Below are 22,207 nucleotides of genomic sequence, written 5' to 3'. Positions count from 1 at the left end.
CTGTCTTTTGAAAGCAAGTAATCAAGGCAATGGTGCTGAAACATCTGGGAGTGGATAGATAGCAACTGTATTTATTATTATTATTATTATTATTTTTACAGAGCTATACTCTGCATTACTGATGTTTGAGATACAAATGACAACACATATACAGCAGGCTATAGCCTACCACCACAACAGATAATTTACTTCTTTAATGTCCCCATGTAACAGGACTGTTTCCCATTAAAGCAACACATCACATGAGTGCACTTTAGATAGATTTAAAGGTAATTGATAAAACTGTCACTTATTTTGTCAGAAATGTCTTTGAAGTCAGTTATATATCTCGAAGCGCTATCAAAATATAAAATTCTTAAAGGAATCCTCCACTGTTTTTACAAATGTGGCCTAAAACTTTTGAATCTAAAACTCCCCACCCCACGCCACCTCCCCCATCCTTAATGCAACACCATATAACTTTTGGCCACTAGGGGTGCTAAACCTGTAACTTTCACGTCAAGCGTCCCTAGTGACCACAAGCGCCGCAGCGCTGTCGCAAAAATCAACAAACAGTCAGTCGGGCCAGCCTCCCTTGTCTTTTGATTGTGTATGCAGACAGTAGTTGATCTGTTGGTTGAAGAGAGATCATCGACTCACTATTAAAGAAAAGTAAAGTTAGTTTTATTTAAGTAGGAATCTGTTGCTTGCGCGAAATGCCTGAAGGTGCGTTCACACCAAACGCGACTGAAGCGATTAGATTACATTCAAATCAATGTAAATGACGCAACCTCAAGTTATCCCTCCTCAAGCGTCGTGACTTGCGTGATTTGAGCGACTACGTCAAGCGCGACCTCGCAACTCTAAGTTGAAAAATTTTAAATTTTTAAGCGACTTCAAGCGACAACTCTCTCGTCCTTCACTGTCTGTAGAGCCGACGCAGCTGCTCATTCCTGCTCCCTCTCACTACAGTGCAGACGGCTGCAGCGGAGGGCTGTACTACACTTCCTCAATTTATTGGGCAAAATTAAAGCAGTAAACTTCTTGAATAAGCCTACATTCTGGGTGAACTCATCCTTTAGTAACTCCGTAAGTTGATAATTTAAACCGTGAAAAAAGCGTAGCTGTCTATGATAAGTGCTGTAAACATACGGCCTGAGAAGAAGGAAAATAACTGATCAGACCTCTCTCTCTCCTCTGTCACTGCTTCTACACACACACACACACACACACACACACTCACACTGTTCCCTGGTCATCGCGTCAGTGGAGCGATAAAGTGATGGGGTGACCAAAAAGCACCACTTAGTGAAAAATACTAGCTAAAGCCTTAGCTCCATAAGTATATCAGAGCTTGTGGTCACATGACTGCCGTAAAGTGAAACATTCTCAGGCATTCTCCAGGTCACATGACCTGGCCAACAACGGTTCGTCATCTCCAAACTTACATGAGCGGTATTTCAAAAGGGAAGCCCCGTTCGTAGCATTGATACTGTCAAGCGCTGTATATAGGCCTGAGGAATCATTTAAAATAACTCATATGCATAAACTCTTTAGGTTACAATGTCCGTGGTATGGTTTAAAACACTGCATTTCCCACATTTCATGTTAATTTTTCAGGTATTTCTTTCACAATGCTATTAAACCTACCCTGGTGGGCTACATTACATTATTTCACTGCAGTAAATCCTATGTAAAACCTGTGTAAAAACACAGATGGTAATGATGCTATGAAAAGGACGTTTTTGAGCAAAAATTCAGACCTTGAGAACTGAGTGAGATTATTAAACAAAGAGCAGGCGCTGAGAGGAGATAGTTCCCTGCAGATTCACTTTTCCTCTACCCAGCTTTCTCTCCTCTCCCTCCCTCACTTTTTACTCTGACGGATATCTAGCACTACGTCTTCACTCAGCCGTGCACGCCTGCCCTCTCGTTCGCCTGCCAAGTGGTCAGCTTTGGTTTTGTCTGTTGGAAAGCTTTCACAGGAGCTGTATATTTAGCCTTTCAGACCCCAACAGCAGGTAGTTTTGCTTTCGCTTGAAGTAAATTTCTATCATCTTCTCACTTTGAAGGCTCATTTGTTTTTAACATTTAAAAAGAAAAAAAAAACTCTCTTTCAAATCCAAACGCTACTGACCAATGGTGCACAAAACTCATTTTAACAGCCTGGGTATTGAGTCTGAATGTTGCTGCTTGAGTAAAGTCTGGTTTAGTATATTTTGCAATCTGTTCCCAGTTCTATGATCAGATTCCCACATTATGAGCGTGATCATGTGAAGTCATCATGGATTTAGTTTTACCTATAGGACAGACATGTAGGCAACTGGCGGCCCCGGGTGCCACATGTGGCCCTCGGCCTAATCATGTGTGGCCCCCAAAGTAAATACACAAAATGACAATAAAAACAAAAAACAAATACAAACACACAAAATAACAGAAAAGTATACAAAAAAAACTAATCCAAAAACGCAAAATGACAACAAGAACACACAAAATTAGTCCAAAACGGTACTAAATTACTACTACTACTAAAGTGACAACAAAAATACAATATTTGTTTCCTAAAACACACAACACGACAACAAGCATACTGAAAATGTACCTAAAAACATAAAATGGCAACAGAAAATACATACAATATCTCCAAAAAGACACAAACCCTCTATATTGATGCTTGGATTGGTCTTTATTCTAAATTGCATCTTTGTTTATTGGTCTCCATGTCTGCTGTAGTAGTAGACAACAGTAAACAAATGGTGTAACCTGTAAACTCACATAAACATTGCTCTCCTTCTGTGTGTACTGTAAACGCGGCCTCTCTGTGACTTGCACAGTGTGCATGTCTTTGTTAGAGAAGAGCATTTATGAGTCACCACTGTCTTTAGCCTGAGGCTCAACATTCAGCCAGCTGAGGGAGGGGATGCATGTTTGAATATAGTCACTCTAATATGCTGTGAAGACATCATTATCTTGAAATATGTTGTATCCCAGAGCCTTTGTTGTTTAAAATGGCACAGAATATGTGGATGAACAGTTTGATCTTTATCACAGTCACACTCTTCATTAGAGGCACCATTTTAGTCTGGATTTTTCCGTTTTTCGGCTCTACGTATTGCTGAGCTAAGCAGTGTGGTGCTGCATGAACCAGCTACATAGTTTGTGAAGGCATGAAGGACATTATCGTTTTTGTCATGCACATACCCGCATCGCCCAAAGGGAAGAGGTGAGCATGCAAAGGAAGTTGGCTGATTGAGGGCACGGAGCGCAGAGGCGCGTCGTGCATGACTTCGCTCGCCTGTGAATACTAAGGATGTCTCACAAGCGATGCTTTTGTCGGTGTCAGCTCCCTTTGAGAAGTGTCATAAATAGCACAGAGATGTGTGACATTGTTTCTGCATTCCTGTCATGAAATCAGCAATTCCTCACAGAGAAAGATGAAAACAAAGAATGGGATTATTTGCTTTTATCTTCATAGGTGATAATTAAATGGCTGTTAGTGGAAAGTGGCACAACTCGAGTTTTAGCTTTGTTACAAAATTAATAAGCGTTTCTTTAGAATAACAAGCTAACAATGAGTAAAAAGGTTCTTTGTATAAAAAGCACAGCTACTGAGGTGATGCAGGTGATGAAGATCCTTTTTGCAGCTAATTTTTGTTTTAGTCAGTCTTTTGACTAACACGCAAGCTAATTGTAGTCAAAATTTAGTCATTCTTATTTATAGTCTAGTTTTAGTCAACTAAATGACATTAATTCCAGCATGTTCTTTTTGTCTTCTATTTGAATAACTAGTACAGTGCTCGTCAGAAGTATGTATACATATAGTGGGAGCTTAAGTAAAGTTATCAGTTATCAGTTACTCTGTAGTGTTATAAAGGGGAATATTTGCAGGTGCAAAGTAAAATAGCGTGTGCAATTTCCCTGGTTTTTTGGACATACACATGATAAACTGATAAATAAAGTTTGCACCAATGTTCGCTGGACTTAAGCAAATGGATAATAAATGTCCCGGAGCATCCCCTGTCCTTGCTCAGACCCTCTTTCGGCAAGGTAAAACTAAAAAAAACCAGTGGTTAAATGAATTACACACAAACATGTCATGTACATCCAAGGTGCACATTAGGCTATAAACACGTGATGAAAATATCAGCGTTTGTAGCACCATGTTCGCAGAGAAATGTGCGTTTCGCTGTTTGCTTTGAGCACAGCCTCTGCCATTGCCCGCCAATAACTTCCGGGAACTAATTGAATTTATTTCAAACTTTGGTTGTCGCAACTCTCTATTAATGGATCTGTGTGCGTGGGGATCCGTAAATCAATGCAGTTATTGACAACAAATTACCTAAAATCCCAGTTATGTCTCTCGGAATCAATGGATTCGAATTGGCCACCAATAACTTCCCGGGACTATTTGAGTGTATTTCGCACTTCTGTTGTTGTAACTCTCTCTTTAAACGGCTCTGTGTGCATGCGGCTCAGACGCCCCTCCCCCCCGTGTCCTGTCAAAATAAAATTAAAATAAACATTTTGAAACGTAATCACCAAAAAGGTCATATGTGCTCTACACACACACAGACCTTCCTTATTTAGAGATGATATATGTTAGGGTTTCATTTATTCAGACAACTTTTTTTCAGGAAATTGACGTTGATCTACAGACGTGTTTCGGTGTCTTGCTGGAATTATTTCAAGGAAGTCAAGGACATATCAAAGCAATCAGCAGATGCCTCAGAAGAAGACTGGCAGTTGACAGTCGAAACATGACAGGAGACCAAAGTAAATTGGTGAAAATGATCTGAATAAATGGAACCTTAACACATTAAATAACATGAAGATTTTAGTCGACTAAATCCGTTACAGAAATAGTTGACTATAAAGCATTAAAGTTACTGCATTTTTTAAGATTAAATGACCTTTTATTAAACTGATTTTGGATGGTATTGTTTGTAAACGCACACAGACAGATTTGATGTGATCATTGCATAAGATCACGTCTTACGTCTGCAAACACAATCAGCTCACATCCTATTGGCTCACCTACCGGTTTGTTCCACCTTCCACGCAACAAAAGTATTTTTGGTTGAATACCTTAAGAAACTTAGTTCTGCTTGGATTACGTCCCATTTCAACAATATAGTTTTGTTTTACTATTAGTTAAAGATCTATATGTTTTTGATATACTTGTCTTTCACATGTAATTTCATTAATTAGTCAAGTTTTGTCTTATTGTCAATCTATGATGGAAATTTTCAGTCAGCAAAATAAAATAAACAGTGCTTTACAGTAACAAATCTGAGCTTGACTCAGTAACCTCAATGTCCCGATCACCCACAGCAGACAACAAAAAGGAGAAACTTGGACTCGGCCTCCATTAAAATGTGCATCAGTAACCTGATTACCCCAGTTGTCAATCTGAATAAAGCCAGGCTTTGGGATCCTCCCCATTCTCCTCAGATTCTCACTAAGGGATGAAATCAGTCCTTTTGAATTCTATGAGACGTACTTCAGAGTTGGAAAAGCAAGGAACGCAGGGGATAAAAAGTAATCAGGTAAGCAGATACAAAATTGCAGACTTTATTATTTACAAAGCATTAGGTCAGCTTTTACTTTGATGCATCTTTTAGGGACTATAATGTAAATATACATCAAAAACTTATGCTCTCTCCACTTGACTCGGTTTTATTCTTTCCAGTTTCTCAGGATATCTTTATCTCTACTTGACTTTATAAAAGAAGCCAATTGTGTGTTTGAGAGAAACTTTAGGAATATCAAAGGAGACAGCTAGTCGCTGAGGGGAGGGCAACAGGAAACAACTTGTGGGTGGACCTTGACTATTCCCTCTGTGTACGATTCTCACTTGCACAATGCTTTTCCCTCCAATCAGGAGGACTTTGCTTGACCTTAAGTCAGTTTTGGCACAGAAAGACTCTCAGTGTGGATTTTTCAAGTTGTATTTGTCTCTATCTTTCAGTGCATCTGCAGGCTTTCCAAAACAAGACGTTTAAAGGCTTGAAAGACTCTGGATAACTCTCATGAATGAAAAAACAAGTCAGAGCACTGAAGAAAACTGAGGATCCTGAGCTGAACTTGGCAGCTCCAGAAAAATGGCAGATTGCACACAGGATACCAACTCAACCGAGGCGACCCAGAATCCAAAAACTGATAATAAGGATTCAAGTGAAGCCTCAGCCAGGTCCATGAACGCAGCTGGGATCAAAGTCCGACCCACAGACCTTGGGCTCATTCAAAGCTTTTCCAAGTCGGACTCCGACTTGTTGGCATCACACCTTGGTGAGGATGGAGAAGGTTTGACTTTCCAAAGTGGGTCTGCATCAAAGTGGATGTCTGGGCAGCCTTCCATGAAGCGAATGCCTTCCTTCACCTCTGAGTGGGATGAGGTAATACCAAACTCTGGAAATAGGAAATCAGTAGAATGATGTAAAGGAGTGGCACTGTCACTGTTTTGAGTGGAGAGTGTAAATGTCCTTTGTAGAGCGTGTTAGCTGGTGTGAATGCGCAAGAAAAAAAAAAGGGACAGATCAGAAGAGATGCTATTCAGAATTGGTGTGAAAAGGACTAATGGGAGCAGGCAAGGCAACTTGATTCATGAGGGAGGAAGGAAGAGAGGAAGAAGGCAGAGGCAGCAGTATGAGAGAATTCAGGAGTCCAGCAGACAGTGATAGAGTAACTTTACCGCGGCTGTTGGCGGAGAATGCCTGTGGGCGAGTGCTTGAATGCATGAATAGCTTGATCACTTGTGCCGACCTCCCTGTAGCAGCCCTGGCACCAAGACTAATTGGGCTAGTGCTGTCATCCCACATCCACTCAGAACGTGTCTCAAGGGCCGACCCACGCTTCCACTGTCTCCTCCTGAACTCTTCTGGCTCCTTTGCTCCCGCTTGCGCCATACACTTTGAGCCCTCTGTGAGCCCGACCTCCACTCCCTCTTTTTTCCCAAATGCCTTAACTTGTGGCTTGTAAGAACTTTTGAGAGGAATTGTTGTTCAACCTAGAGCGCTTCAAAACCCCTTGAATTAACAGTCCCTTCTTCATTATCCGCAAACAGTTTTGGACAAGTCCGCCAGTTTCTGATGCGTGAGGAAACACATCATGATTATACTGTGGAATCTCTCTGCATTAGGTACAGTATGTGGCTAACATGGCACCACCTACATAAAAAGTGTTGTGTTTATATGTTAAGCCAGAGGTGGGGATTGGCACCCTGTCCAGGGTGTACCCCCACCTAATGCCCATTGAGAGCTGCAGATAGGCACCAGCAGACCCCCCGTCGCCCTGAAGAGAAAAGGAACAAGCGGGTCAGAAAATGGATGGATGGATGAAAGATTGAGATTGGCAACTTTTATCGCAGTGGGGGCCACAAAAATGTCATTGTCTGATCCGATGACCAGATTATCAACATTCATATCAGAATTTAGAATAATAACCAATCTAACCATTAATTCAGAAGAGAAAAAGTGTGTTTTTGTTGTCGTTGTGTTTTTTTTTTCAGTCATTTTGTGTATTTTTCTCATATTTTTGTGTATATTTGTAGTCGTCTTGTGTGTTTTGGGAGTCATTTTATGTATTGTTGTTTTTGGTGTCATTTTCGTTGTCATTTTGTGTGACATTCTGTTATTTTTTTGTGTAAACTTGTAGTCGTCTTGTGTATTTTTGTAGAAAAACATAATTATGGGGCCCTCGCATGTGGCCTCCCGGGGCCGCCAGTTGCTCATGTCTGTGTTAAGCATTTTAAAAGCCCCTCCAACACACTTTAAAGAACTTGAAACCATTATAAACACATTTTTAAATGAAGAAGTATTCAATTTGTTAAACCTGTAATTCATAGAGATCCTTAAAAGCCACATCAGTGCTTTCAGCAGCATCTCGAAATCACGAGATAAGAAAATACTTTGTTGGTACCATGGCTGCAGGGCTTTCACAGTCACATATTTTGGTTGTTGTAGACAAAAAGTTTGAGGCCTTCACCATAACTTTTTCTGCATGCTTTAGTCGTGTCTCTGTCAAACAGACCCAATATCCAGAAAAGATAGTGGCACGGGAAAAAAAAAATAAAAATATATATATACTGTATATATATATATATATACTGTAGGTATTGAGCCTGTTGCTTTTTATGTAGATGTGCACCGAAAATAGTTTCAGAGAACACATATAAGGTTCCAAGTCAGTGGTTCACAAACTGGGGGGCGGGGGGAACGGTCTTCCTGCATATTGAGCATGAAATGAAAAATAGGAAAAAAAAAATGTATTTGCACTCAAATTACTTTTTCATTACTGTTCTAAAATATGTAATTGCACATTTTAGTTTTTGCCTCTTTTGAAAAGAAAAGGTTGTATTTTGTGCCCATTTTGTTGAGATAAGGGGGGCACGGAAAGTTCTTCTGACTATTCTAAGTCATTTCTCCTTTGATTTGCATGCATCAATCATTGTCCTCATCTGTTCCACGTCTGTTCTATGTTGTACCTCTGCTGAGAGAAATGTTTGTTCAGCCAGTTGGGTGGAGTGTCCTGTTTTTAATGGCATCCTGTTTTGAAGCCCCCCCCAGTGTATGGTTCTCTTATCCACATTTCCAAAACGTTTGTGTTCACTTTACATTTGAGAACAACATTTTGGACATTTAATTGACAAGGTAAAGATGGCCAAATATAATGCAAACACCAAAATCAATCAAAGAAGAAGTTATCGCTTGACATTACGTAGAATTTCTTTAGTCCTGGGTTTAATTGCCAGGTTGTTGTCAGGTTGATCAATCCCTTTAGCATCCACAGAATGTTCTACAGTGAGAAACATGATATATTGAGCTTACATGCATTTGAATCCAGCATGTGTTGTCACCAGCCGACATCTTTCTGGGCAAGTTGTGCACTTTTAATTCTGGCTGTCCTTTTCTTTCACCCTATAAATAGTTGCTGTCAGATCCTGTTTGGTGATTTAATCAGTGACCTGCGTTTTAAGTTGTTTTTATTGTTTTTTTCATTTTATCATAATGCATCCTAATCCTTGGGTTATACCATTTATAAAAAAACACACTTTAACCAGTTTAAACAGTGACAATTGAGGCAGTGCAACACCTCATGTTATGAAATTAGAAAAAGTAATAGAAATAAAACAATTTCATTGTTGACATGTGTCCTCTAATCAGGTAGAGAGCCATTGTGTCTCACCTATTGATGGCGCTGTCTCATCGAAATTACGGAATTCTGGGAAATTTGATTGTGTTGCTGGATTTCTGTGTCAGAAACATAATATGCTTTTAAGTTATATGGCTTTTTAATATTTTAGATCATCTAAATTACTGTAGGTGGTATATAAATATATGATGTGTGTAATTAGTGTAACCACATTTGCAAACTGTATATAGCCTGAGGGCGGGGCTAGAGGCCCACTGATATAAAGCTAAGCCTACCGATGCCACCTCAAAATGAGGAAAAGGAAAATAACTAAGAAGAGGGTTCCCTATTAATGAATGACCAGTCCGGTCGGGTTATGAACCCAAACCCAAAACACAGCAAACTAAATTAGTAACACACACACACACAAACATAACACATTAAACTAAACTGTACATAACTAATCAAGATGCTTAATGGTTGAGTGAAACACCCCCCAAAAAGAAACATTAAACTAGAGAGCATAAGTCAGGCATAAAAGTGAGAGTATTACATGACAGAAGTGGCAAAGCTGTAACAGAAATAAAAGAACTAGCTTTAATAGTAAACATTCACTGCTACATTATGTTAGCTTAGACAGATTTACATGGTAGTCTCTCAAACAGAACTGGACACAGGCCTAAAACTGGGGCCAACATTAATGTTTGTCATCATAAAACAGACATTCAAATAAAAGGATGAACGACTTAACATCCCTGCCACACCAAACCAAGCCAACAGTTCAGGCATGGCCAAACCCAAGGGGTGCACGGATGTTTTTTTTGTTGTTTTTTTTTAATTGTATATTTATTTTTGCCTTATTTTTTCCTTTCTGTATTTGTATTTAGCTTTCTCGTTTGCTTACTGTTTGTGTCTTTGGCTGCTGTAACTTGCGAATTTTCCCACTGTGGGATAAATTAAAGTAGTGATTCTAAACTGGTTGGTCGAGACCCAAAAGTAGGTCACGGACCTGCACTGGGTGGGTCGCGGACAGCAGGTCAAAAATGAACGAATAAATAAATAAATACTTAATGTCTCTCATGTTGGACTTGTCTTTTATTTTGAAAAACATATATATTTTAATAGGCATGCTGTGAAGTGCATGGTGCACAGGAAAATATCTAGATTTATGTTTAAAAAAAGAAAAAAAAGAAAAGAAGAAAATATATGTTTGTGTTTTCAACAGCTATTTTTGAAAACCTAAATTTGGTTGGTTGAATTCTAAAAAAAAAAGTAGGTCGCGATTTAATGACAGTAGCATAACGTGGGTCCCAGGATGAGACCAGTTGAGAACCCCTGAACTAAAGGATAATCTAATCTAATCTAATCTCTACATACTATCTAATGTGAACACACTACATACTAACTTTGATGTCAAACTTAGTATGAATTCAATTCAATGAAATTCAGTTTTATTTATATAGCGCAAAATACAACAAAGTCATCTCAAAGCGCTGAACAAAATATAAAGTCCATAGTAAGAAAGAAAGAACCCAACAAGATCCATGAGTACAGTATGAGTAGCACGTTAGTATGCCATTTCAAACACAGCCAGAGATACTGTCTCTCTAGGTAACAGACAGATCGGTGCATGGAATTCAAGCACAGATAAAGGAAAGAACATATCTACTGTAAACATTTTGTAAATGTAATATTTACGTGAAAAAAAATCAATGAAATACTATAAATATGCTACAAATATTTGTAAATTGCTCAGTCAGTGCCTCACCAGCCATGAAGCTTGCCGCACGTCACCAAATAACAGGTTTTCTTTAAAGTACCTATATTAGAGTACAGCTGTGTTGCCCCTTCACAGTAAGATTCCTGTTTATAAGACAGAGCCCATTACAAACAATCATTGGGATATTCGACACCATCCTCTTTACTGCCCAAAAGCTTCTTGGAACGGCTGTATCTCATGAGGAGATCACCTCAGCATCAAATATTAAAACATTTAAGTGACACACGAGGCTGAAATGGGGGCCTGGGCTTCAGATCACATGCATAAAAACACTCAAAGAAAGCCTTGATGAATACAGCGATACTGGCATTCGGATGATGTTACCACCAACAGAAAAGTTATGAGATGAAGTAACCTTTAAACTCCATTGACATTTACAGTGCTGCATATACATTTATATGTTATTACGTCTGGCAGCTTATGTAATTGCTCCCTGCTGTATTGAAGCACTTTTTTATTCTTGTTGAAATTTTAATTATGGAGAAGAAACAGCTGATGTGATGAGACAGCATATGTTGAGGTTATTTCTGACAGAATTTTGCCAGAAATAACACAGCGAAAAACACAAAAAACATGTGGCGTAACAGTTAAGTAAGCGGGCTTGTAATCGGAGGGTCAACGGTTGGAATCCAACCTTCAAATCCAACCTGGGCCTTCATTGCGTGATGTTGAGCAAGTCCCTTAACCCTAACTCAGGGGTGTCAAACTCATTTTAGTTCAGTGGCCAAATCCGGAGCAGTTTAATCTCAAGTGGGCCACAGATTGTAAAACAAGTAACTTGAACATTATTGTACCCTAGTTTGCACTTCTACGTATATATAAAATACAAAATATGTAAGAAACAGACCATATCGTAGCAAAATGTGACAGAATTAAATTTCCTAGATTGTGTGAATTTCTAGTTAATTAAGGGAAATATGATGTCATAAATTGAGGGAAATTGAAGGATTTTGTTTAAGATTAAAAATGACTTCAATCATGCAATATAAGCACCGGGAAAACTGTGATCTCCTGCAAATATTGTTACGTTCATTTACACAACGAGTCATGTTTTCTCTGTCATTTTTAATTTCTCCTGTGGACCAACTTGGATGCTCCAACTGCTTGTGTTGTACGTCACTTTGGTTAGAAGCGTCAAATAAATGAAATTGTAATGTTGTATACTTAAGCTCAAATCAAACCTTTGGTGTGTATAGATGAAATATTCATCTGGCAAAATAAACACTTCCAGACATACACTGCATTCACTTTAGTGATGTCAGCATGGTGTGCGCTGCTCCCGCCTGTTGGTTCCGATTTATGATGGTGCATCATGATGTCCCAGGCCTGTCTGCTCCACTTCTGTTACATTAGTATATCATTATTTAGACATCTGACCTAGACCTGAATGCTGTTACTGTTTAGTATAGAGGCTATTGATTATGATTAAGATTACTCAGAACTTTGGTGTTTAACGATGAAATTATCAAAAGTGGTCAAATGTGACTGTGTTGTTAAAGTGACAAAAAAGTTGGCAATTCAATGTAGTTTGGTGAAGCATTCAAACGTGGGCAAAGTAAATATTACTATGGTTATTCTAAAAGACAATAAATATAGGCTTCTTTCTCCTAATACACATTTGGTACGACTAAAAAATTAGGAACTGAAGGAATAGGACAAGAGCCATTTCTAGGAGTAGTGTCGTAGTACTCGAGAAAGGTGTTGAAACCACATTTTCAAGGTCTTGGTCTTGTCTCGAGAACTGTTCCTGATTGTTAAAGTTGTAATTTGACTTAAAAAGTTCGCCGAAATCTACAAAAACTCAGACATCCATCTTATTTGTAGACAGAAATACCTCTGAACGCTTACTTTAGGCCTTATTGATAAATAAACGTCTTATTTTCAGATGTTTACAACCATTCTGGACTTGTTACAGACAATTTTTGTTTGTTTGTCAAATGTATCTAAAAGAAAATTAAAATTACAGAGAGAGAGAGAATGCTGGGATCATGGGTTCAAATCCCACTGGTGGCTCCAACTTGCCTCTGTCAAGCCCTGCCGTAGACTGGTGTACTATCTGGGGGGATTTACACTGCTTTACGCCCTATTTCTACTGGAATAGGCTCCAGCATCTATTGTGACCCTGTACAGGTATAGAAGACGAGACATTTCCAACAGTCTCCTCCCCTATTGCCAATTATCCATTCATGTGGCAGCAATTCATGAACATAAGCAAGTATTCATGGTCAACATCACAAAACAGGTACATCCTCATGAAAAAGTACAGGTCTGTATCCACTCAGCCTTTATTAATCCCCAAGGGGAAATTCAGTTTCAGTTACATGAAACATGAAAAGACAATCACATATAACATGGGGGGACAGAAACGGGAGAACTGTGGAGCAGCAAGCAGCAGGGCGGCGCTCCGTTTCTTAGATGTGAAACAATGGGTAGCAAGAAGAGGGGAAAAAAAAAGGCAAAAACCAAACTAGGTGCTTGTAGAGAGGGGCGGAGTTCAAGAAAAACTCTTCAGCAAACATTGCACAAAAACCGACAAATGCAACATGCAATTCAATACAACAGCAAGTTGGTACAGGAAATGGGCCTTAGGATGAGTAGTTCACAGGTCGGCCACAGGATGGCGCTGCCCTTACGGCTCGCCTCCTGCTGCCGCAGGCAGGGAGGGAGGAGGGGAGGGGGGCCAGAGGAGACGGTGAAGAAACAGGATGTGTATGTAAATAAATGTGGGAGTGAAGTGTCCTTTTGAGATAAGCCTGTGTACTGAGACTCATATAGTCTCTCATAGTTCTCCAGCCAATGACGTGGGACAGCGTTACCGTAGAGATGACCTCAAGAGCTTGTTAACCGAGCCAGATCGCAGATGTTCATGGAAAGTTAGGGAAAGGTCAGAGCCGAATGAGATAAGAGAAGTTGTTTTCAGATGGGCTAGCCACTTCATGACTGCCAGCCCTATTGTTCCTGGTCATTCGATCAATAATCCAAAAATGTGGCCATTTCCTTGCGATGAACACTCTACTCTTATTAAATTTCACCACGTTGGAATCCATGAGAGAGTTCTGAAAGCTCGGCCTCTTCCATCGATGACAAGCGGCTTCCAATATTGCTGCCAACGTAATCCAAATTTTGCGATAAATCAGGAAAATGCCTGATCCAATCAGCAGAAGAACCATTATCATAATTTCAACCTGGTGGTGTATGTCTTCCACATCCTCAGGACTTACAGACTCTGCCAATGCCCGTCCTCCGAGTTGAGAAATTTCACTAAAAGCAAAGAAAGACCAGCTGATCAATTCCATGATTTAGATTTAGGATTGGGATGCAGATAGAGGCTCCTGTTAGATGAATTCAATACCATATGCATTATGCACCCCCTCATATTGGTTATCATTTCAAATATATCATGTGTGCAGTGCAACAATGAATCAGAAGTCCTTTATTTTTCTTTCCCTTTTGTTTTTTGTTTTTTTTATCAGTGAAAAAGCACAAAGGTCACTTTTGTATGTGTGGATATATTTTAGTCCCCATCCCACAAAATGGAAAAATGTGAGCCTTGAAACTAGATTTGTTTATTTTTCCAACACAAATGGGAAAAGGTGACTAGACACCGGCACTCGTTAAAGACGCTTCAGTGGCTTCATTTGTGTGAGTACTATCAGTTTCCCAGTGGAATTCTCAACCTCCTTTACACATGCAAGCTTTGAGGTTTCTCCTCATTTATCAATGTCTGCCATCGCTTGTAACGCAAGTAGATTCAAACCAATAATCAACATCAATGTTAGTGTCCAGCAACAAGAATGTTTGCTGCATACTTTTAATAAACTACAAAAAAAACAAAAAAAACAACCATAATACATATTTGTTCCAGTGTTTCTTCTGTTAATTTGGCTTCGCTAAAAATGAAGGATGTTTGATGCACTGCAGGGATTCACACGATGGGTTTTCAGCTGGTAAAAAGGGCCTGTTTTTTAAAGTATGCCTAAGCTAGTTCATAATTAATACAAAGAGCCACGGCAGAGTGAACACATCTTAAGATCAGGTTAGACAGATGTGGTACATGAATAAGAGAGTGGTGGGGGTGTGGGGAGGATGGGTGGTGGGGGGGTAAGTACGACGCTGCTTCTTCTGTTGTGTTGTCTTTTTTAAATTTTCACAACAAGTGAAAGTCTTGTATCTCCATATTATCATAAACTATTGTTGAGTACTTTCATGCAATCCTATGTATGTGAACATATTTTTAAGCGTATATGTAATTTTTGACAACTTTTCCCCAATTTAAAGAACACAATTGTAATCTCTTACCTTTTAATAATAACATTTACTATTACTATGACTTAATTAAAAATTAAAAATTAAAAATACATGTGAACAAAAATATAAATTAAAATATACAGATATTTTTGTCAACCAATAAAAACTTTTTGAACATGTACAAACAAATTGTTCTCTCTTTACTTTCTTTGATTTATTATTTTAAATTATTATTATCATAATTTTTTCATTGTGGTAGATACACTGCTGTTGTGTTCATGTTCAAAATTAAATTAAATCAATCAATCAATGAAGTCAATCAAACTGTATTTTTTTCATATGGGATGAAATCCAATCAGAACTCATGTGATCATGTGATCTTAATCATTGATCACATCGAATCTGTGTGTATTTAAAACAATAATACAATCCCATATCAGGTTAATACAGTAAATAGTAAATTAATCTTTTTTTTTTTTTTTTTAAATGCATGAAATCCTATACTTTATATTATATTTACTATATCTGCAACAGATTAAGGTGACTAAAAAATGTCATTTATTGACAAAAACAGACTACAGCTTCAATAATTGTAATGACAATTTTTTTTTTACCTTTTTTGCATTTTAGTGAAAAAAAACTATGACTAAAACTAAAACTAAATTTGTCAAAATAAACAATTCTGCTTACTCCTACATTGACATGTTTTAAAAAGTGTCATGATGAGGAAAAATGTAAAAATGAGGAGAAGCAGCTTTACATTTCTCTACACTTTGGTTTACAGTTTACACTATTCAACATTTAGTTTCCGTCACTAATTTGTTTAGACTGTGCATGTATCATTAAAGCTGTCGAATAAACAAAAAGAAATCTCTCAAAAATCACACATCTGGATGGACTTATTTCAAGCAGATCTTGTTTGCTGCGACGCGGCGGGCCCATCTGCCTTTATTGACAGTGATGCTAAGGCGTTAAGCTTGTGTTCATCTCTATGCCATTGAGACAGACAGCCAACATTTCTGTCATATCGTTTCAGATCATATCGTTTCAGGCATATTTTCTGTTATTTCCCTCTGGTTTTTGGCTTAAATACATCAGTTTTTGTATGTTTGCAGGAGTTATTGATTCAGTAACAACTCTGTTCATCTAAAGCACTTCTTTGGACTTCATTTCACATCATTTCCAACCTTTTAGCTATAATGTCTAAACGTCTAATTGACTGGCATTAGAATGCACCCAGTTCAAAGTGTGATGGGTGTAGTTCTCAAACATGTTCCCTTTTTAGGCCTCAAAACGCCACTCACGTTGTTGTTGTTGTTGCTGTTGCTGTTTACACAAGTTAAAATCGCTACTCTTCTGTTAGTTGTGAACGGATCGGGCTGAAATTTGGTAGTTATAATCTATGGACGTGTACACATCGACGCCTCTGAGCCCGATTTTAGGAGAAAAGAAACGAAAGTCGATTTCTAATTTACTTGCGAGTCAAATCTTATGACGGTTGGTGGTCCCTAATAATTGGCACATAACAATGTATAAATGGGGCCCATTACCCCGTACATGTCACGGGGTAATGAGCCCCATTTTTCAGAGGACTACTCCTCCATTAGTTCTCGTTAGATCGAAATGTTTGGTATGAATACTCTATGAATGAATATGATGAGACACTCAGAGCTCTTTTTTTGAAGTGTGGGCCGTTGGCCCATCCCCCATTTCCGGTCATTTCCAAATTTATGGGAACATAGTCGTCTGATATATCATTTCAAAGGCAATTCAACAAAGATTACGATCATGCCTCACACAATTTTATTAGGGGCTCGAGGACCTACCTCCCTCTTTTTTGGCAATTTCCATTAAAGTCATTTTCTCATTCATTTGTGAGTCAAATATTGCAGTAGTTGGTGATACCGAATCATTGACACATACCAATACATGAATGGGGCCCATTACTCCGTATGTGCCAAGGGGTCACCAGGGGGCCTCCATGGGCCCCATTTTTTTACTCGGTGGAACCGAGTAAATTGACTCAATTCTCTGGAACATGGTACGTGCTAATCGGCGACGAGACGTTCCTGTGTATGTGAAAAATCACTGATATCATGTTTCTTTTGATCGTCTTGTTCACAATGTTGGTTCATCCCTTTTCTAATGTGAATTTCTGTTTGACCAAAGTAATATAAATAATTATTTGGAGGAGCAGACAGAGTTTTACAGCTGATAGAGACATTTTTTAATAGACATAATGTAGGATACATACTGTATATCAATAAATTGAAGATAATTTGCTTGAAAAAAAAAAAAGTACTTCACAGATTTTTACAAAATTTTACTAGAAGATGGACCCAACCCAATGAAAGATCTGAATACATTTTGGAGGAAATCAGGACCAAATGAAAGATTCTTCATTAGTTTTGGAAATTTATTTATTTATTTTTTATCTCATCATTGGCAAATTTCAAAAATGTATTTCTCGGTTTGTCATTGACCAATTTTTATGAAATTTGACTGAGTTATATCATGTTAATTTGTCAATTAGTTTAATCCAGACAAGATTAAGATTGCACATTTCGTCGAGATTTTCCAAAATAAATGGAGTAAAAAGTAAAAAAACACTTCTAAGCATCGGTCTATACGGGACTCTACATCCCACAATGCAATGCGCAAATCTTTTCTGACACGGTCATTAAGAGAGTGTTTACAGTAGAGCTCAAAAGTGAAGCTAATACTAAGCATTTAACTGATAAACTAGTATATTTTTGAGCTAAGTTAAGTTTTAAGCTTCTTACTTTTTTTTGATATTACAAATTATTTGGAAAACACCAAAGTAATTCATCAATTGTAAAATGGAAAACATGAAAAAAAAAAATAAATAAAAAAATAAACAATAACGTTTCTTAACTAACTAAGACCGACTTCATCTTTAAAAATGTCTAATTGCATTCTTTATTATTTATCAATATAGAAGAAAAAGAAGTGTTTAAAACTGGGATTTTTCTGATACAGAATTCTGGAGCCCAGAATCAATCGTATATATTTTTTTAGTTCAGCTCCGTGTTTCCTATTTTATAGTTTTTCTCCAAAAGCTGAAAAAAAAAAACGTGTTGACTCAAGTAAATCATATTTGCTGCTGCTTCAGCATAGCTACAGTATATGGTAAAACCCTACCGATGCACTAATGTCACCTGATTTAAAGACCAACATGCCCTTGGGCAAACATACACTATGCATAGAAGTGCATTTGCTATTTAAATATAGCCTTAGTGCTGGACAAGAAAATGCTTTGGGTTTGATTTAGCAAATATGCTTTTCGTGCACTTTATGTTGTACATTCTAGGATTTATATAAACCAAGTATCCTTTGACCCGTGCGTCTGATTATGTCATATGTTAAAACTATCAACAGTTTTTAGAATTGCGTAGAACTACTACATGAGTGTGACCTGCTCTTCATTTTCCATCAAAACCAGTAAAAACAAGCAGGAAACATTTTTTTTTTTCTTCTTCCAAACACTGATGTCACTCAATCTTGAAAACACCAAAAGCAGCATAAATTGGCATTTTGACTGAAAAAAGCTGCTAAATCACGTGTGTCAAACTCAAGACACGGGGGCCAATTCCGGCCCTTTAGAGCATCCAATTTGGCCCCCAGGAGAAAGTAAAAATGTCAGAGAAAACATTAATTATTGTGTAAATTACCAAATAATCCAGTTGTAGCATTGCATTGCTGAATCCATATTCAGCAATGCAATGAAACTCCACTATAATTTTAGGGGCTTGCATGTTTTTTTTTTTGTTTATACCACATGAATGCAGTCATTTTTTTTTTTTTTTTCAAATTGTGAAAGAACTCTCAATTTTCCCACAAACAATGGCATAAAATTCCTTTAAATTACACAAAAATTGGTGACAAAATCAATAATTTTTAAGTGAATTGAACTGATATTGAAAACTAAGACACAATTATGTTAAAATTCTTCTTCTTTTTCTTCCCCGACCTATAATCTACGGCCCACTTGAGATCAAACTGGTCCGTATTTGGCCCCTGAACTAAAATGAGTTTGACACTCCTGTGCTAAATGATCTAAAAAGCAGGCTGAATGTTTCACTCCAATAGAAAACAATGGGCTGTTTCCAGGCAAATGGGAGCGTGTTACGTCTTTAATCGGTGTTAAACCGGCAAAGTAGTCCCATTTTTTAAATGTTAATTAAAGTAATATGGTGTAAAATATTGTGTTTTGTTTGGCATAGTTCTTTTAATAAGAACATTTCAAAGATTTTAGGTCACATTTGTAAAAACAGTGGAGGATCCCTTTAAAACACCATTACCCATGATGCTCTTTTAGTTCCCTCGTTGCATCACATTGCACACTTAACCTTGCTATTGCGTTACTCTATGAAGCTTGAATAATACAGCCCTGAGAGGGCAATAAAATACTCCAAGTCAACAACTGATCCCAATCTCCCAGGGTTGAGTTTGTGTGGTTCAAGCATGCTTAATGCTGAGCAGCCTACAGCACGCAATGATTTGGTGTTTGCAGTGATTCAGGACATTATTCATCTCATTTCTGGCTGTGGTTTTGCTGAGTGGTGGATTTGTCATTGAATTACTGTCCACGTTGGTCTGCTGGCTAGTAATCCATCACTGCAGCACACTGCTCGCCTTCTTCCCAGCCCGCGCAAAAACGATCCCTCCTAACTTCTGGCCTGCAGTCCCCTTTTTTTAAACAGGATTTTGGCTCAAAATGGAGGAGAATTGGGTGGTGTTGGACTTAATAGCATAAATTACATGCTGTTTTTTTTTTTGTTTTTTTTAATATACAGTTTTATTAGTTGATTGTGTTATGTTTGTGCTCTGCTTAATAGATTGAGAAGATCATGAACTTGATAGGAGTGGGCATTGAGACTTCCAGAAGTAAACAGCCCAAGCCAAACTCAGGTAAGGCATCAGCACATCTTCTGTTTTTTAATTTTTTTTTTTAACATTAACACTGCCACAAAAAATGAAAAAAAATAAAAATAACAATCACCACGGAAAGTCATAATTATGAGATAGAAAGTCATAATTATGAGAAAGTCATAATTATGAGATAGAAAGTCATAATTATGAGAATGAAAGTCATAATTATGCGATAGAAAGTCACAATTATGATATAAAGTCGAAATTGTGAAAAAAAAGTCATAATTATGAGGTAGAAAGTCATAATTACGAGTTAGTAAAGTCATAATTATGAGAAAGAAAGTAATGATTATGAGATAGAAAGACATAATTATGAGAAATAGTCATAATTATGAGATGTAAAGTCATAATTATGAGAAAGAAAGTCATAATTATGAGATATAAAGACATAACTATGAGTCAGTAAGTCAAAATTTTGAGAAAGAAAGTAATAATTATGAGATAGAAAGACATCATTATGAGAAAGAAAGTCATAATTATGAGATAGAAAGACATCATTATGAGAAAGAAAGTCACTATTATAAGATACAAACTTTTAGTGGTGGAAACAGGCTTCCATAGTCACCACATTAACAAGCTGCTGTAAATGTGTTAAAGTATCTTATAATCATGACTTTACTAACTCATAATTATGACTTTCTATCTCATAATTACAGTGTGAATGATCATGGTATCATGATCAGAATCCCTGATCTAGATAACTGCCAATATCTAGCAAGCAGACATTTGGTGCAATATTTACAAATGTCTGTCTTTTTTTTAAGAGCTTTTCACCTATTAAATAAATTGCTATAGGGACCTGAAAGACATGTCAACTTTACGCATAATTAAAAAAGCTTTAAAATCATATTTCTATCAATATTAATGTATTTATCGTGTATTTTTAAAATGTATTTGCTGGTGTAATGAAAATGTGTCTTGTCTTTTTTTCCTGTATGTCTTATACAGTATGTACTGGAATCTTTTTTTTTGTATTTTTTATTTTTTATTTTTTTTTATTTTTTTTTAATGGACCCCGGTGGAAGCCAACAGGGATCCAATGAACAAATAAACAGAATAAAGATTTGGTTTGCGCTCTCTCATGCTCTTGTTATTTTGCTCTATTTCCTGATGTTATTGAAACCAGTCCATTCACATCAAACCCTGAGTCCGCATCTGACCAGCAACCCTAAAGCTTTACTCCTTCTCATTCATCAAAACCATCACAACAGTTATACCAGTAAACATCATTAAATACAATTAATTAGAAATAAGATTTCTATTTCTTAATTGACACTAAATATATGGAAACAAATATCCCTGGTATAGTGTGAATCTCATTAAAAGGAATTAGTTTAGTGATTTTAATTGCTTTTATTAGAAAAACAAAACAAAAAAAATAGGTATATGATTCAAAATGGAGGACTCCACATCCTATGGTAACAAACTTATTCATTGGTCCAAACACGACAACCAGATCGGATTTGGGACAACCAGCTTTTTCTAAAGTCGGCAGTCACGAACCAGCTTTTAATAGGAGACAAAAATGGAACACTCATGGAAGAACATCCAAAAACCTAACTCCTGATTTATTTAATTCCTAATCAAAAACAGAAGGAGATAGAACGAGAAATGTTCCTGGGGCTCAGCTTTTAAAGAGTCCATAGGGACCAGGTGAGCCACATTCACTGATGACCCTTTTAATGTCACTTTGGAATTGTTCAACATCTAAGACAAATGGGATGGTTGTGACAGGTCTAACACTCCTTTTTTTTTTTTAAATACACATGTCCCGAAGAAAACCATGCAGAATTTCTTCACTAATTTTGATTTCTAAGACAATAGTTTAGCAAAACAGAATAATAGGAAATGAAAATGTAGTATACCCTTAGATACTGTTTGTTTAGTCTATGTCGAACAATGCTTAAGCAAAGTAATAAAAAGTAGAGAAAATATCAAAGCAATGAATGTTTAACAATGTAAGTACACTCATGGGTGGCATGAAGTGCCTCATCCACTAGTCATTACTTTTACTATACTTTAGATCAGACACTGGGAGGGGGTCACTAGATGCCTAAGAATATTGTTTGAACAATTTGAGCCCATTTTTCCTTATCTTTACCTTTTTTTCTTTTTCTA

At 37.4% G+C, this 22,207-nt stretch overlaps 1 protein-coding gene across 7 annotated transcripts in view; it reads left to right on the top strand.

The window, feature by feature from the left end:
* Positions 1 to 5,831: 5,831 nt before the first annotated feature.
* anks1ab (ankyrin repeat and sterile alpha motif domain containing 1Ab) overlaps positions 5,832 to 22,207 on the top strand; it is a 74,834-nt gene continuing 58,458 nt past the window's right edge. For all 7 annotated transcript variants that reach the window (XM_028447361.1, XM_028447360.1, XM_028447356.1 and 4 more), the window contains exons 1-2: positions 5,832 to 6,374; positions 19,996 to 20,068. In XM_028447361.1, coding sequence (XP_028303162.1) covers positions 6,081 to 6,374; positions 19,996 to 20,068 — 367 coding nt within the window. In that variant the 5' untranslated portion in view covers positions 5,832 to 6,080. The remainder of the gene's footprint in view (positions 6,375 to 19,995; positions 20,069 to 22,207) is intronic.

Source organism: Gouania willdenowi, chromosome 5 (genome assembly GCF_900634775.1).
Source record: "Gouania willdenowi chromosome 5, fGouWil2.1, whole genome shotgun sequence".
Classification (NCBI taxonomy): domain Eukaryota; kingdom Metazoa; phylum Chordata; class Actinopteri; order Blenniiformes; family Gobiesocidae; genus Gouania; species Gouania willdenowi.
This window is presented reverse-complemented; position numbering and strand designations above follow the sequence as displayed.